The 18,948-nt window shown below is 36.7% G+C and overlaps 1 protein-coding gene across 1 annotated transcript in view; it reads left to right on the forward strand.

Annotated features, from left to right (window-relative positions):
* The window catches only part of LOC140159578 (plexin-A2-like), a 348,956-nt gene that overhangs the window by 283,142 nt on the left and 46,866 nt on the right, over nt 1–18,948 (forward strand). The window contains 1 exon segment of the mRNA XM_072183069.1: nt 134–342. Coding sequence (XP_072039170.1) covers nt 134–342 — 209 coding nt within the window.

Raw genomic sequence — 18,948 nt, forward strand, 5'->3', positions numbered from 1 at the left:
ATCAGATTACCATTATTTTTCTGTTGAAATCTTATTTTCTTGATTTCTTGTTTTGTATAATGTAATATGAATATGACTACCTAAAAAATTAACTTTTCATAAAATTTCCTTTCTTTGATTTGTATAATTTCAGTGAACCTATACAAATGCGGAATAAAGCGGGACAATTGTGGCGAGTGCCTTGCCGCCAACTCCAAATACAAATGTGGCTGGTGCGATTCCAGGTCGTCGAGTCAGAAGCGCCTAATGAAGGCACAGTGCAGCATAGAGCCTCAGTGCACAGGAAGTGGCGCGCAGTGGCTTCATGGGGCAACGTTGTGTCCTAACCCTACCATCGATTCGGTAAGTGTAGATATTTGGTCCGGTTTGGTCATAATTGGTGCTTCTGTGTTACTGGAGAAAATGCAATTTAGCATCATGAACTAGTAAACAGGCTTATGAAAGGCAGAACCAGCGAAAAAACCTACACAATATATGCTATGCAGTCATTTTCAGTGGCCCATCTCATGCAGTTTTCATCTTTTATGTTATTAAAAACTAACACCTAAGTATAACTTCGGGGATTTGAATTCACTTCAGTATATTGATCAGTTTCACAACAATGCATTCCTTGTAATCACTTACAAAGAGGCCATATGACAACGTCCCGACGAGGATGAAGCTGAGAAACAACAACCATGGCTGGCTGGCTCTTGTTCTCGCCGAGTGCCAAAACCAGACTCTAGCACGTACACAATTAGTAGCGGGTAACAAGGCTTGCAACAAAGAGTATAAATGTCATTCGACTATTCTCCAGTCTAGCTAAAGTAACACCAGTGTGTCCAGGACTGTGACCCCTATATACTAGTGCCGAGGGAGCGGGGAATGGCTAGTACCCACCACTACTGCTGTAGTATGAGCATCATTTTGTTGTTTACCCGGGTTGGGTTGTAGTGTTTATTTCACGTCGCCACTTATTACTCACATCACTTTGGGTAGTGCGTGAGGAGTCCACCAGTTGAATGCAAAATTATAGCTGCCTTGTTTGGAAATTTGCTTTTAATGGAATGGAATAGCTGCCCTTTGCAATCGATACACATCATTATAGTTGCATTGCCCACTGAAAAAGCAAAGCATTTGTTGCTTAAACCAAAATCATTAAGTTTTATAATTTCAGAGGTCTGAACATAAAATGTCACCAACATAATATGAGGTCCAGGCATGTTGCTCGCTAAATATTTTGGTCTTCAAACCTCTTCTTAGGTATGAAAATGAATATGTAATTAATGCCTGACCCAACTTGATGCGAAATACTGTTTTATTTCTCTCTTTCCCCAAATATACTAGCCTTTGTTTTACCAGATGCTTTTGTATATCATATTGCATATCTTTGTATTTCCAATACAATTGCTATTCCAGTTGAAAACCATACACTCCCTATGGTAGACATGACCTTAATCTTCCACACAGGGAGTGTGAATTTCAAATGGGGTTACATCTGTGGATGACTCCATTGAAGTCTACGCCCGCTGTGTAGGAAATTAAAGTCATGTCTTCCACAAGGTGTATGGATTTCAACTGGAATAGCCCAGTACCTACACATGGTGGCCATTGTACTCCATGTTGTACTTTGTTCCGACCTAATACAGTCTTATCATTAAAGCCGACCGCAGTCGAAATAATCCACATACACATTGGGAAAACATTACGCTTGCATTACAGACATTAAAATTGGGGAGGGACTATAGCGAATGAGTAGGTATAAAGATAATATGATCAAGATACACTGGCTATGATAACACTAGGCATGTGTTACTCATGATGGGCACAAAAAATTTCATCTTGGTTGTGGACGAGCCAGAACAGATAAAAAACATATTGGTAGGTGGTTATAAGATTGGGAGATGAACATTTGGTATTGCTCTAATAAGATGGTGACGGTCGTGAGCCAGACACAAGACTATTTGATGACATAACACACAGTGGTCTCGCGAACACACCTGTAAAGTTCATTGACAGACGCCATTAGGTAATCATCGGGGTGTTGCGGACATACATCCGCAAGCGAGAGCGTACGACTCGGCAGCCAGATCTCAGCCAGACATTCGTCTAGTAAGCGATACATACCACAAAAGTAGAAATAAATGAAAGAAAAAAACTATGAAGTAAAACGTGAAACCAACATCTCACATTACTCAATCACAATTTAGACCATTGATTTTGACCATTTTGGACAAAAGATACAGAATAAATAGATACTGGGAAATAAAAAAGGCTGTTTCACTAGGCACGGTGACATTGAACATTTTGGCATGGTATATATGTGCGTGCGGTTGGTGTAAATGTAATGAGAGTAAGTTGAGAGTGAAATGTAATAAATTAGACAGGTGATTGTACCGAGTTCTGGTATTTTTTGCGCTACATTTATTTTTGCTCGCTTCCCGCATTCCAATCAGCTACCACAAAAATAACAACATGCAAATGTATTCCTTTTGTGTGTAGATCGATGTAAAGAAGCTTACTTGTGAATTTAAAAACTGTGCAAAATTGGCAAAGCCCAAAAAATTAATCGCGCGGAAATTTTCCACTTCTACACTAGTATGTGTAGACTTCTTTGAACCCTATCTTGTAATGATAAGGTGTTCTGTGCTTGTAGTACAACAAGAAAGATGCAAGGCAGCTGGCTTGCAGCATGTGAATTTTTATTACTGCTTTACGACAAAATTCAGAACATGTTTGTAGGGAATACCCTTGTTACTCTACTTATTGATTTTTTTTCTGTGTTCGCTGATGTTTTTTCATGCAACTGAAGAATATATGTTTGCAGAATGGAGAATGTATGTTGAAATTACTTCTTCTATTATGAGATGAGACGGGATTCTTTAGATATATAGAATCTAAACAATGAAAGTTATTTTTGATTTCAAACAAAATACAATTGGGAAATGGTGTCTGATATGTAGTGTCAACTGGGATGAGTTTTGCATAATCTTAAACATAACTTGCATTTACAATTTCTTGGAAGTTAGTAGCATGGAAGTTGTTTGGCATAAAAAGATCAATCAAATGGATAAACAACAGTAACCCTTAGTAGGAAGCCAGCTTACGGATTATACATAACATACGTCTTTTAAGTTAATATCGCTTTTTACCTAGTCTGAAAGCGCTGCTTTATATGGTGGATATCAGAATCAGTTCACTTCCTATACGAATCAGCAGCCTTAGGTAGGGGCAAGGGTACACATATCACATCTGTACTTGGATTATGACTATCCAAACAACACCAGGACATATTGGGACAGTCAAGGGTTTTCACCTTTCTCTTTTGGAAACTGACTGAGATATGTGTACTGGTATGGCTCTCTGAACATGGGACCAAAAGTCCACTCCGAAGGTCGGAGTACTCTCACATTTCATTTACCCAATGCACCATGCATAGGGAGAGCAGAAGGCCTGACTTAATCTACTAATGTTGCCAATTAAATTCAGACTTCAATACCCCAGCAAGTTACCACTGCTGTGAATTGAACCTGGGCCCACATGCACCAGAAGCCAGTTCTCTAACCACTAGGCCACGATTTCTCTCAAATTACTAGCAGCATCACTTTATACATCTGCAACAAATTCTGATACCAGCAATTGAACGATTTCTATTAAAGATATGACCCGAATATAAAAGTACAAGAAGTATGAGGTCAACCCCCATCACATTATAAACATTACGTAGTATGGGTATGTGAGATGCTAACATATATCAACAGATGGGAGCCCTGCATCCCTTTTATGCCATGCTCTTTTTCATATCTCGGATTACCACAGCAGATTTCCGCTTACAAGTCAAATTTCCCGTTGACCAACCTTTTCCTACGTTCACAGCCTGTTTAAGTATACTGTTTACCTTTCTTAGTCCCCTCTCTCAATTTTCAATGACTATTTGAGAGCCGTGGATTCTCTCTTAAAGGTGTTGGAATAAAAGATGGGGTAAAAGTGGTTTGCCCTGGCAACAGAGATCATTAGGGACCATGACCGGGTCATTGACTATTTATTGATGCGACATCTTCGCTGTTAGAGTCATTGAAAATAAACTCTTCACTTTGTCGAAATAAAAATTTTAAAAAAATAGTGAAGAAAAGGAGAGTCGTTGAATTGTATTTGGTTTCTTCCTGAAATTCTAGCTTTTTTATAGATTTTTTCTTGACTTTTTCAAAGTGAGGAGGGGTTTAGCATAAGTTCTGTTTATTTATTACAGCTTGGAAAAGACAGGCCAAGTATTGTGGCTGTTGATTTTATCGGCACATACTTGTAACAAGCAGGTTTTAGAAGTCATATTTTTTGCTTTTTTGGTTGTTGCTTTTTTTTTTTTTTAGGTGCATATTTGGATGAAAGTGTAGTTTTCAATATGTTTTTATTAGATTAGTGCCACCCAAAATATAATGTGATTGCTTTGAAACAGGTTCTGGTTCATATTAACCTAGTTTCGATTGCCATTAAACCAAGTAAACAATATATTTTATGATCTCCATTAATGAAATATACAGGGGATGGATAAATGGCGAGTTAAGTGACGGTAAGTTATGGGCGAGTTACTGTTAGACCATTGGGCGAGTTACTGTTAGACCATTGGGCGAGTTACTGTTAGACCGTTAGGCGAGTTACTGTTAGACCAATGGGTGAGTTACTGTTAGACCATTGGGCGAGTTACTGTTAGGCCAATTGGCGAAGTTACGGTTAGACCATTGGGTGGATAATTATACGCTAAGATGGTGGTGGTGTAGTGTAGGAACAGGGTGGAAAGCAGTTATACTGTAGCTTGGGGTGGGTTAAGGTGTGGTGGGTAGGGTAGAGTGTGGGAGTTGGGTTACGGTAATTTTGGGGTCATTCAGGGTCATCTGCGGTCAAATCACTATAGATTGTCGCAGGTTTATGAATTTTGGTGGGAACGAACACTGAAGCGAGACAAAAAATGTGACGGTCATTTTGGGACCACCCAAGGTCAAATCGCCATAGATCGTTGTATGTTCATGAAATTTGGTGGGAATGATTACTGAACGAAGACAAGAAATGGCGTGATCATTTTGGGGTCATTCTGATTATATGACTAAACTAAGCATCAGAACTCTATCAAAAAAAAAAAAAAAAGTTGTTTTGTGTATGGGGGTGGGGTGTGTTTGCATGGGGGGGGTGAGATTCACTAAACCCAAATAGTTTGTGTTTTCATGTCACAGATCATGGGAATCAATAACATCAGATCTTTGGAATATTCAATAAAGACTGTATATTGGTTTTCTTTGTATCTAGTTCTAAGGAAAAGGAAGTAAAAGATGATATTTACTCAAATTTTAGTGCCATTTCACTACCGTACTGGTAGCTTCTTCAGATTGGCAGCCCATCCTTGTTTTCTGCTTGTTTTTATTATTGAAGACCAAATAAAAGACTAGTTTTCATATGACGCCCTCTCAACTGGACCAAAATGCTGTACTGCGCAGATCAGCAACCGATCAAGTCGTGCCTTTACCATGACGTCCGACGCAAACTAGTCTTTTTAATTCGGTCTTCAATTATATCAGCAGTCGCCATAGAGGGCATGATGAGTTGGTCAAAGATGTTGTTGAGTTTGCAAGTGTGAAAAAAAGTAAAGGTTGGAAATTTGGATCTTGGTCAGTTCCTTTAAAGCCATAATGTGTGATTTGCATTAGATTCCTATTTTTAAAATGTTAGTTTTCACTGATCACATTGTCCTCTTTTAATTTTAAGCCAAACAAGTGAGGCAAAACGAGGAAAATTGCTTCATTCCAGCGCCTATACAATGTGTGTGTTAGCTCACGATCATCTTATTATCATGAATATTGGCCTAGTTTCACACAGCTAGGACGAACAAACAAGACGTAAGACTAATAGCGATATGCACACAGTTTATACGTCACTGATTGAATGATTCATTAATGCATGCAATGTGTTTAGCCACCACTCGTACAAAAACTTAACTTTACTGTAATTAAAGCTCTTCCAGGTTAGTCTTAAGTTCACATGCTGTACACCATTGAGTATTACAAATTTACAATCATACAAAAAGTAGAAATTCAACTTCCAAAAAATGTTTCCATTTGTAAATTTAAATTTGTAAATTTAAATTACAAATTAAATTCGCCAAATGGTCTAACCATAACTCGCCCAATGGTCTAACAGTAACTCGCCCATTGGTCTAAAAGTAACTCGCCCAATGGTCTAACAGTAACTCGCCCAATGGTCTAACAGTAACTCGCCCATTGGTCTAACAGTACAGTAACTCGCCCATTGGTCTAACAGTAACTCGCCCATTGGTCTAACAGTAACTCGCCCAATGGTGTAACAGTAACTCGCCCTTAACTCACCGCCACATAACTCGCCAACTAACCATTCCCAAATATACATTGCATAGATGCCCATTAACAAGTTTTTTTTAATATATTAAACACTATTGTTTACCATTAATCAAATTATCCATATGGTGTACTTCATCTGTGAAGCAGAAACTTGCCACCATTTCTTGATACGTTGCACTGAGTCATCATACACAGATTAAACAGAATCAAAAGCAAAGTAGAATAAAATATCATATTTTATTATAAATATCATATTTTAAATTAGTATGGTGAATATGTTTTTGAGCGTATAGCACTTCATCTTATTCCTTTCCGTGTGCGTTTTATTCAAAGATGTTCGTAAATAATAGATGATTTTGTTCATAGACAATTCATACTAATCTGGTAATTTCTCAGTGTGATTAAGATGGTGTTAAGATTTCTGTTACAACACATGCAGCACGGCAGATGAAAAATTGATATTTCATTTTTACCCCACTTCGTAGCGCGTGAATATTTCAAATCTCTCATATGTGCTTTTAAAGAAGATTAAGCTGGCGCATTAAGCAGTCCTAGTTCGATTGGCTGTTATGTTAAAATGTCATTGTGCTATTACCCTCTTAGGGCCAATTTAAGGGGATTTTGCCACCGATAAGTACCACTTTGTCCAATTCTCATAATCCTCCTTTAGCCAAAACGATTCCTGGACAATATAAATGGACAAATACTATAGCTGTCACACTAAGGATGAAAAAACAGCGCATAATTATTCCATAGTGGCATTTATGCAAGATTTAAAAAGCCCCTTTTAAATAAAACAGGTATAATAGCTGCCATCATAATAAAGCCGCTCTTGTATAGAGACGTGAACGGTGTGTTAATGTACTTGTGTCCAGCATCACTACATGTCCAGTCAGTCTGGCCACATCATCGTCCATTCTGAGTCGGCCATGTAAGATCATCCAGCGTGGCCAGAATGACCACATAATACTACTAAGTGGGTATTTTGCATAATTGAGAAGTTAGTGAATCAACTCTCAGTATATCATATTCTTCCTTTCATCTTCTTGTTCATCTTTTTTTTCTCTCTCTCCCTAGTATAACTTTGGTCACTTGGGGGCTAGGCATGTGTTATCATATGCGAGCTTCTAACGCCAGAAAAGTGTTACGACTGGCCTTTACTTAGCATAAGTTCCCATTGTGCACAAGTGTGTGGTTATTCATATGCAGCCATCTGTTGAATGGCAGGGATAGAAAATAGCCCCGTTTCAAATTTGGCCCGTTCTCCATCACACATTGTCTTAAGACACATTGTTGTGTGTCACTGAAAACAGCTGCTCTTTTTTTTACTACTCTTTCACTTTTTTCTATTTTAGTATTTCTTGTTGTTGTTGAAGTTAAACTTTTTTGATTATAACGAGCTTATGTGATCGGAAGGATTATGGATGGGAATCCAGAGAGGGCATGCTCCGAGCTGTGTGCAAATTAGCTCCATCGGTGTAACTAAATTATTTTTTCGTTTAGTTCAACGTGTAACTAGAGTGTTTTTATTATATGCACTATTACATTGGGAATCTCAAGTGTGACATTTACCTTATCCAATAGTTATTGTTTATTTATATTATGAAGATCATAAAAACGCGAATAGATATAATGAAAGAGTAGGGAATACAAATATATACGTATGCAATATTTGTTTGGTAGTTACCGTGAGTTAACAAGGTGTGGCGCTCTCCCCGTGGGGATCAATAAAAAGCTTAAAGTTTTTTATCAAATTTGATTAATAATCGCTGTAGCAGCAGCAGCACACTTCATCTCTTATTAAAGTAAGTAGATATGACATGACGAATTTCAGGAACTATTAATCGAAAGAAATCTGTGTAAATATGACGATTTTTATAACATTGACATCGTTTTTGTGGATCAACATGAGTCACTTGTATCCGACGAAAAAAATTGCCGAGACGTGGAAGAGAGAAAGCAAATTACCGGGATGAAACGAGGGGAAGTTTTTGTTGTCGCAGTCATTCTTTGATGTCGTCATTGTCAGGACCCAGTCACGCCCTCCGGTAACCTGTCACACCCTGCAACACAGCTAACAAAACTTGCATTGTTCTATTAGCTTTTGTTCATCAACAAAAGTCACCCGAGGTGTGTTGTGATTTACACTTAACCTGCTCGATACAATCAATCACTGTAACAACATTCAAATTTAGCTGAAAAAAAGTGCGACATTTTTATGTTTGTTTGTATTGTCTATAATCATAAGAATAAGAAATGTTTGCATACCACCATATCAAGTCTTGTTAAATCGTTTTGTGATGGGGGCAAGAATCCTGAAGCAATCCTACATGATAAAGTAAAAGTTACTTATATGCTTTAGTCGCATAGCTCATACCACACAGCTCTTAACCAAATCAAGCTTGGCAGGCTTATTTACCACTACACCAGAAATGTAACCAATTTTGTATTGTCTAACAGTTTGTAACCAATTCTTATTGTGTATCGCTTCAATTTTATAAAGCTGTTTATAATGCAGTCGATGCACTACCACTTGTATTATACAATATGATAATAGCAATGGATGTTAACTTAAAATTTTAAAATTCAGAACCAAATTTATTATTTTAAAAGATGAAGTTCAGTGGAGAGGTTATAATGAATCAATAACAGGGTCACATTATTAGTAGCAGCATCAGGCAAAGTGTTATACACAAAAGATGGTGGAGCGTGTTAAGTAAAGGGGGGGAAATATGACAAGAGCTTTATGAGCCGCCTAATTATTACTCGTTGCGCTAGAGGGTGCACCGCGCTGCAGATGCAATGACAACATTGTTTTATTACGTCTACATATATCGGGGGCAAAGTCGTCAATCCAGCACCCACAATTTTGCTTTCTATCAAGTTCTATTGACGATGGTGGTGGTTGGTAAAACACAAATCAATCAATGGATTGGATCAATTCTAGCCAAAGATTTGGCTTGTTTAAGTGATATCGCTTTTCTGTTATGATTATTTCTCCATTATTCATATCAAATTCAACCCTGCCTTTATTATTTCTATTATTTCTCCAGTGCCAGGTAGAGGTTGTTTTCTATACAAAATGACATTTAAAAAGAAGAGGTTTAAATGGGCTATTCCAGTTGAAATCATACATCCCTATGGAAAATATGACCTTAATGTTCCACACGGTGTGTAGATTTCAAATAGAGTCACCTATATAGGTCACCCCATGTGAAATTCACACTCCTTGTGTGGGAGAATAAAGTCGAATCTTCCATCCAGGGTGTATGGATTTCAACTGGAATAGCCAGTGGAAGTAGTCAAAGCTTGACTTTTTTTCTATATATATTTCCATATATTTTTTTATTGTTTCACCAAGATTATTCTACACAATCAAATTGATAGGCTCATTTGGGTGCACCTGCTTGATATAGTAGGTATATCATGCGCTCAGCGAAATACAAACCTGGTATTATTGGCTTTGGCATGCCACAAAAGCTTGGCATAATGCTCACAAATTATGTACCACTACCTTTGATTTTGACAAATTCTATCGGATTTTCAGTCCACCTGCGTACGACAGTAAGATGTACCATCCTGGGCTAACAGATTGACATGTGAATGGTATACAATTTATAACGCTGTTTCCGTAACATAAATCATTCAAATTGTTTTTTTGGGTCCGGTTTAAATAAGAACCTTTTTTTTAACGTGGTGTAGGGTTGGGCTTATATTTGACCTGGTGTTTGTGTCTTTTTCTTTCTACAAATCATGGATAGTTACATGTGTCTTCCTATGTTTTAGTATTTGAGTTCAGGTAGTATGCTGGTCATTAATATTTGACTCGCTGAGATTTCTTAAAGGAAGCAGGTGTGTTTTAATAGCATTTCCCGTCCTTTTCCCGTCCATTTTCTGCCGAGATGTTTATCACACTATTCTAAAGCTGTTCAGTCTTTAAACATTTCATTTTCATGATAAGTCCATCATCTTGAGCAATAAAACAAAACAAAAAGCATTTCATTGTCAGTTTGATTCATATGATATGATGAATTTTCTACTTCATATGCTTGATTCTTATTCGAAAATGTATGATATAAGAATGACATGAAACTATGCACTTTGAAAAACATTCTAATCCTAGTATTGAGGTAAACGAAGGTGCCTATTGTAAATGTCACTTTTATCATTTTAAAATTTTGCTTATAAATGATGAAGTAGATGATGATGAAGAAGCCGATTGCAGTGATGATGACGACAACAACAATGCCAGTGATGACGCAACGGACACAAGTAGCACTAAGCTACAAAATGATTAAATTTGAATCAACATCTATAGAATCTTAGAAATATCACAACATTCTTACAACTGGCACAATTCAGAAATCAAAATTTACCAAAATTTCAATAGTATTGATGGCACAAAGGCTGAATGGGCTAGTCCATTTGAAATCCCTACACTTTCAATGGAAGACATGACCTTAATCTCTTGCATGGGGTGTAGATTTCAAATTGGAGTCACCCATTCAGGTAACCCCATTTAAAATTCACACTCCCTGTGTGGAAGATTAAGTCATGTCTTCCATAGGGGGTGTATGGATTTCAGCTGGAATAGCATTATGAGGAACGGTGTCCTGTTAGCAAAGGCTAACAGAATTATAGCTCCTTAATAGCGATGATAGAGCAAAAATGTGTGTGTAGTTTAACCAGTCCCAGGATACCCCATCCAAGAGAAGTTCCCTTGAGTCAACTATTTGCAGCATTGTACTCTCATCATAATGTACACAATTGTCTTGTATTTTATTGTATGACCAAGGCGCTGGCTAACCCGCTGCAAATAGTGTTACCTACGCAGTATAGTAAAGCAAATACTGTTAGAATTGTGGCGTTTGGGATTGCTCACCATGTGTGTGTGTATTGAAGGTTAAACATGACAAGATATTAATGTGATTCTGCAGGATTTTCAACACATTTTTCGCAAACTTATTAAATTGCAATTATGATCAGATTAAAGTATATTTATTCTGTAAAAGGACACTTCAGACTGTAATTGACATTTCTCTGTCATAATAGATAAAATTATGAAAGGATCAAGTTAAATTTTTTACTATTATTCTTCCGCGATTCATCCGCTTAATTTGTTTTTTCTCTTTCAAGTAGTGGTCAATGAACTTCAAAGACTAAGCTAAATTTCTTTAATTGCATTGAATTATTTATTAAATAACCATAAAACCTGTGATACTATTTGTTACCATGGTAACTATCCAAATGACCTTGTTTAACTCTGCAGCCCTCGGGTTTTGAGTTATCTACTGAAGATAGCAGATCAAGCTACACACTCTGTATATCATTTGGCAGTGGCCATCTGCGCAAGGAATAGTCACAGCTTTGCTCACTCATAAGAAGACTAATTGCATATATTTGTGCACAAATATAATATTGTATTGTGTTCTTATGCAACAGCATGAGCAAACAGTTTTTTCCATCTTTTTAACAAACTGATATAATTAAGTTAATTTCCCAGGATTAATAATGAATATTATGATATAAGAAAGCAATTCTTTATCTATAACTTTTTGCACTATAGCCATCTCTTTGTTTTTCTTTCAACAATTTCTTCTTTCTTTGAAATTACGATGTATTTTATGAGCAAAGACTCAGTTTAGAAAACACTTTCCCATAAATTCAACACTCTCAGTCTCACCAACATCCAAAAAAGTAATATTTACTAGTGCACTTACTATCCCAGCTGTTGTATAAAAAAATCCATAAATCAAGTAGAAAGGATGGCAACTCTCCATCTCTGAAGTACCATCCCTGTTTACATAGAATTCTACTTCAAGTATTCTTTAGTCTAACCTGTTGTAAAATCCCATGTTTGCTGCATATAAACATATGGATCTTTTTAATATTATGGGCCTTTGTCTAGATATATTTGTGTCTCTTTTCCCTCCGTAACCTTTTTAGTGGAGTCAAAATGGACAAGTTAGGAAGCAACCTATAAGTTGAGTGGCTTTTAGAGTGCTGATTTGACTTTCACTTCCTGCCAAATAGAATTGCAATATTTGTATCTTTGTAAGAAGTGCACACTTCCGATGAATACATTTTGATGTGGCGTATATATAATGAAAGACAAAGGTAAACTGTGTACTGTTTCTGGTGCCTTTGATTATGGTCAGTGTTATTGGGGGAAAGTAATCTTTGTTTTACTTTGAGTAAATGTCAGCCGTTGACCTCATTCCCAATTATGACGTCTTCCATCGCTCTCCAAAGTTGTCAAGTTTTAAAAGCAAACAGTTGTAACTGCTGAGCATGTAATAACTATGAGTCATATTATATTGGGGTTATGATTTATTCATAATAATATAATATATATAATCCAACTTTATGGTTATTTTATGATGAAGTTTTAGTCATTCTTTAAATTTGTTCAGTCTGTTTGAATCAACAGGTACATGGGTTTATGTGTGTGGTTTTTTTTCAGGAGTACATGGATGTGTGAGGGTATGTGTTTTGGGTGTATGGGGTGTATATGTACATCCATAAACCATAGTCTGCAATTTTTAAGACTTATTTTAGAAGCTTTTTGTTGAACAGCAAGTTTGCTCATCAGTAACAATTTTAGCTGAATTCCATTTTGTGAATTGGACTTGACTCGTACCAAGAGAGAGAGGGAGAGAGAGAAGCAAATTCAGTTTTCGTCCTATTATCATCAATCAGCAAATTTATATGAAAAATCAACATCAAACTAGTAGATTCCAATTCTTGTTGACCAACTTAAATTTGCAACAGTACTTTTTTTTGGAAAGCCAATCTTCTCTTGATAAAAATCTGCTCTCCAGATCGTAGTGAGGAAGTCACAAGTACTGCTAGTAAATGTGTCCCAGAGTATAAGTATCTCCGTACAAGTGTTATATTTCAAAGAGTTTTTATCTGTCTTCCTGCACAAGTGTATATACAATACCTACTCGAGACAAAGCTAATGGTATGGATACAGCAGGGCCAAGTGTTTATTTCTATATTTTTATCGGTAAACAATTATTTTGTTAGCTTGGATTTCCCCGTTCTGTTTCTCAGCTCACTTCTTTATTACTCAAATCACTTATGGACGTGGAAAATGTAACAAAATCCCCTCTGAGCAAAAAAAAGTTCACTGTCTCCCACTCTTCTGATTTCTATTATTTATCATTGATAGATATTATGCCGAGAGTGTAACTTAGTCCAAGTGTTATTGTTTTAAATATTACATCTGATTTATTTTTTCAGCTTATATGTAAACCAAACAGTACGAAAAATGTTACAAAAAGAAAGAATAACATGATTCTGTAGCTTATTCTACTGTTATCAGCAGCCATGATCCAGGGGCTATCCCTAGCGCATCATTGTTCACAATGTAAAGGAGAAACTTAATAATACCAAGCTGGCCACAGACTGTAATGCATCTTTAAACTACTTAATGTATCGCCTGCAGGCAGGTTACTAGTCGGGCTGCAAGTTCACCTTTTCCTGTCGTTCGCACTTGATACTTGATTTGTGGCCCCTCATTTCCTCCATCTCGTTAAAATGCCCATTTTTTGATGAGAATCAATGGTAACCCCCTGCTATTGTACCGGCCATTTAAAATCCTGCATGTCGCTTGCTTTGCCTGCTTGTGTACAAGACAGAGCTTACGTACGTTATATATGTGTGTGCACCGTTCTTGCAATGCCAAATTTAATTTGCGTAAATGATATATGAGTATTCCAGTATGCTGAATTGATACAGAAGTATTAATCTTTCTCAAATGCTAAAGAACAAAGCTGAGATTTATTTGTGGTAAATGACTAGTGACTTATTTGTCTGTGGGTGTATTTCTTATGTAAATATAATTTATGCGCTGTAATTATTGAACGCACCTGTTTTATTATATCGGCCTTTAATTCATTTATAAATGTAACTAATGGTAAAACAAAGAAGACAGATTGTTTCCAATTACCGCAATTGTGTGACTGATCTATTTAGAAGCAACCAATCAATACACAAAATCACCATATCCATTATATTTCAAAATTCTATGTCTCAAAAAATCGGCCAAGCTGCTTGTTTTATTCAGTTAATAAACAACAGAAAGCAGCATGTTTCACTTGGATTTTGCAACATACAGAACAAACAAATGTTAGGCTTCGTCAGTGGGACAAAACTAGCAAAGAAAAACAACCTTGCATTGATGCTAGCTAGGGAGGTGGTTCACACCATCCAAACTCGTTGCTTATGTCTTCGGTACTTATATTTTTTTTCTCTCAAGAGTCATGCATTTCCTGATATATTACAAAGTCAAGTAGCGTCATCAAATATTCATGTTGTCCCATCCAGTAGCATCAAGTACCCATGGAATAAACAACAAAATTCAAATTCTCCTTTTTCTTTTTCTTAGCTTCTATTTGGGTTTCTATGGGAAAAGCAGAAGCAGTAAAAGTTTGCAAAAGTGTGTCTTGTTTGATGAAGTAATTCATTTGGACAGTCCATATTGAATATATTCATATTGGGTGGTTACTGCAAGAAAGAATAGCTGCCCTATAGACATTTGGCAATTCCTGCATTCTATAATGTACATATCTGAAAAGATTACACCTGGCAGCTATTGCAGATGGAACTCCTTGCACTAACTACTCAATACTTTGCTACTGCACTACTACTACGGACACCAAAATTATGCTGCAAATACAAAAGAAACATATACTGCTAGCTTGTAAGTTTGTGTGCAAACTCTGCATTTACAATACATATCAAATAGACCTCCTTGATATTGATATGGTGTATAAATCTGCATTTTTTTAGAAGTTTTGTATCCATATGAAAAGTACAGATATGGCTTCCGTCATTTATGAGTAAGTGCTATATATAAGAGAAAGTAACCACAGATTCAGATTCACATTGCAACTTGCCGGCCCGTATGCAGGGGGTGCAGGTACAACCCCCCAAATTTGCAAACCTATCTCAATTTCAAATTTGCCACCTTTGGCCTCCATGGACCAGATTGTGTCACAGTTTTCATCCATTTTACACAACTGATCTTATTAACCTTTTATGCACTGTTTCAAATTTAACAATGAATTAGGTCCATTATAACAGGGGTGAATCTTGTATATAATATGATAGAAAGGATAGGACAGGATAGAAATTTGCAGACAGACATGTAAACACATCTTGCATGTTGTATCATGTTGATTACAAATAAGTCATATTCTAAGTATGTTAACACCATTTCTACACCAAATGGTTCAAGTTCCATGATCACCATTCTCCACCAAGTTCTACTGAACAGACTATTATAGTCCATTTGATTGGAATGGTGAGGTGCTCCAATTTTTCAGGTGGTCGGTTCTTGACACGCGCACTTTTAACAAGTGCAGTCAGGTTAGACCGGACACAACCGAGTGAGTCGTTAAGAAATTGGGTGTCCAGACCACGTGAGACCTAAAATGGATTACATTTGCAAACTTTGCTGACTATGTATGTTTAGAGCATCCTTCGGTACGCTAACTTTTCCTTTCATGTGTCAAATTAGTATGGTTTAGTCTTCACTCATATATGTTGGTGGTTTATTATTTGATTGATATTATTATTGGTATTGGTATTATCATATTGCAGTAATTTTCAAGCAATTAGTCAATTTTGGATGGCAACAGAAGATCTTTATAGTTGTATGGGAGAGATTGCAATAAAGTAATAACTGATAGCAAACAATGCTTACTTTTTATGTCTTTTGCTGTATTGAACATGTGTTGATAATATAAAAATTATATTTTTATTGTGTTGCAGTCAATAAAATTCTTGCATTAATATTCACTTGATGAACAAACAAAATAATGCAATGCATACAATATACCACAACTCACAAAACGATTAAATTGTAAAAATGTACTCGCCCACATGTATTCAAACGTTAAACATTGACTGCAAGAAGCTTGATTTTGTTGTATCCACACACAGTCAGTCACAAAGCTGCACATACGGTAAGAAAGCCAGCCATCTGTTTGCCACTAGCTCGCTAGCTTAATCTCGCTACCGGCTCAAAAATGAGATTTGATGAATGTTGTCAGCGGCATAGCCAGAACATAGTATTATTACATAGCTTGTGATCTACTGCTCACTGACTGAACCAATTCACATATGTTTTCCCAGTGGTCAAGACACGGGGAATATGATCGATCCAAGACTGGAAGGCACGGCTCTGGTCCGTAGAATGGTGATAGAGTTTCATGCATTTTGAATGACACAGACTTATTCTTTTATTTAGGGAGATTAGAAAAGGAGATACTTGTATCAAGTCGAGTACACTATCGGTTAATTATTCTAGTTTACCTTTCGCTAAGTTTTCTCTTAGAGTCCTCTACCTGTCACCATCAATCAACTTTGTTTCCCTACAGTATCGATAGCAAGGAATTAAGTTGTGTTTCATCACTTTTTGATTTGAGAAAATTGAAAACTAATGATTACGCGAGCTGTCGCGGAGTTAAGCCGCTTGAAGTTGAGCCGTGTGTCAGTAATAACGGCTTGAACTCCTGCCGCTTCTCCATGCATAATTTGACAAATTGACATGTACCTGGGTAGCTCAAATATCATATTTGATATACTTAAATTGTTATGTGATGGGGAATAAGAGTCAAGGAACAATTATTTGTTTACCCATCTGAGAGCTAGGATGGATCCTCTTGTGCTCGGCTCTGCTTGGACGCATCCTTGTGCTCTAGAGTCATTAGCCAGTATTAGCGTTTGTGAAACTCAATGCCTGTTGTGTTCTTTGGGGACCCCGCAGTATCGTGTGCGGGTGTTAAGGAGAAAGCGGCCAAGCCTGACCAATTCTGAACGTGCCTAAAATATCAGGGAAATATAAGGCAAAAGTTTGACGTATGCATGTGTGCTAACAACCAAAAACATAACTTCCGATTGCTTGGTAAATAATCAAAATGTCAGTTTACTTACATTTGATTTTTTTTCTATACTCTATATTAAGGATATATATATATATCTATATATATTTAGCATTGACCCTTAATTCGAAGAAATTTACATAAGAAAGCCATGTAACTTAGTATTGCCTTGCCTTACCCCTCAGGTTAAAATGTTGTTTACCAACCACCTGCATAGACTGTCTCTGTCTTTTATAGTGGATCTATTAGACTTGTTATTGCCTCGTAAAAGATATAAACAAAGCCTGCAAATATGTATGTGCAGACAACACCTATCCATGAATGTTGCACAAGAAATCCCATCTTTATGGAGGAGGCAAAATATGTGATGGAAATTCAGAATCGAGTGAAATGAGTCGAATGTCGTCTATATTTCGTTTTGACTTTAATCACATTGTTAAATTACATGTTAGTCACACTACGTTTTGCTGAAAGACATTAAGTTGATTAATATTTTGAGTTGTGAGAAGTTTTTAGGGTCTGTTAAGTGATAAAAAACAAAATATCATGATGTTGGTTTTGGCCATATCTTTGAATCATGCAGTTTTTGCGACTTTAGACTCAATTTGCTTCATGGTATCACACCTTAATAGCTACTTGGAGATCTTGTTATACAGACACCATAACCATTTGTTGAAAGTTACTCAAGAGAAGTTTCAAAATTGAATGTTAATGATCCGATAACTAAAACTGAATGTCATTATTCGACTTTGCTAGAAGCTCGTAAAATGTAAATACATGCTATGGTGGGTCATAAGAAGTACAATTGAAGAGAGTATTGAGTACCAGATGTAATGAACCAATATGTTCCACACAAGGATTTGAACCAGTAGGCTTAACCCAACCCATAGGCCTCTAATCTGTAACTTATCAAGTGTTCCGACTTCTGCCAACTACATGGGTTTTAGCAACATTATGGCATATCAGTTTAGGTAAACAATGCATGCATGCAAAGCAAAGAAGCATTGCACACCTTACTAAATGAAATCAACACTAGAATGGTTGAGCACAAACTAGATACGATATATTAAATTACTCAAAGTAGAGACGGGTGTCACGCATCATGCTTCACACTACATAGAAACACATGGAATAAAGCGATACAAAGGGATGAAGTGAATAATTAATTGAATGGGAGAAAAGCTTGAGTGTGTCTACCAAGCCTTAGCTCAAATGCATTACAATTAGGCTAAATCCATGTGGTCGACGAACGGATGGTAGACCCAGTTTTAGAATTGGATCATTATTAATTATTTAACTATGCGATCAAGTTGACTAGTGAGTGCTTGTCTTAATGATGAAAGAATAACATGATTCAGAAAGGGTTTTTGTGATAAGGTGTGTTAATTTTTTTAACCGGTGTGAGTGAGTAGAAGCTTGTTTGCAAGGGGTAAATTATTCAATGAAGAATGTGACTTGGGCTGTTCCAGTTGAAATCCATACACCCCTTTATGGAAGACATGACTTTTAATCTTCCACACAGGGAGTGTGAATTCAAAATGGGTGAATGGGTGACTCCATTTGAAATCTACATCCTCTGTGTGGGAGATTTAAGTTATGTCCTCCATAGGGGGGTGTGTGGATGTCAACAGGAATAGCAGATTAGAATTGTGCATCATTTGGATGCATCACAAGAATGAGAAATAAAAGAAATACTGTAAATGTGGAAATTTTCG

The sequence above is a fragment of the Amphiura filiformis genome, chromosome 8 (assembly GCF_039555335.1).
Source record: "Amphiura filiformis chromosome 8, Afil_fr2py, whole genome shotgun sequence".
NCBI lineage: Eukaryota > Metazoa > Echinodermata > Ophiuroidea > Amphilepidida > Amphiuridae > Amphiura > Amphiura filiformis.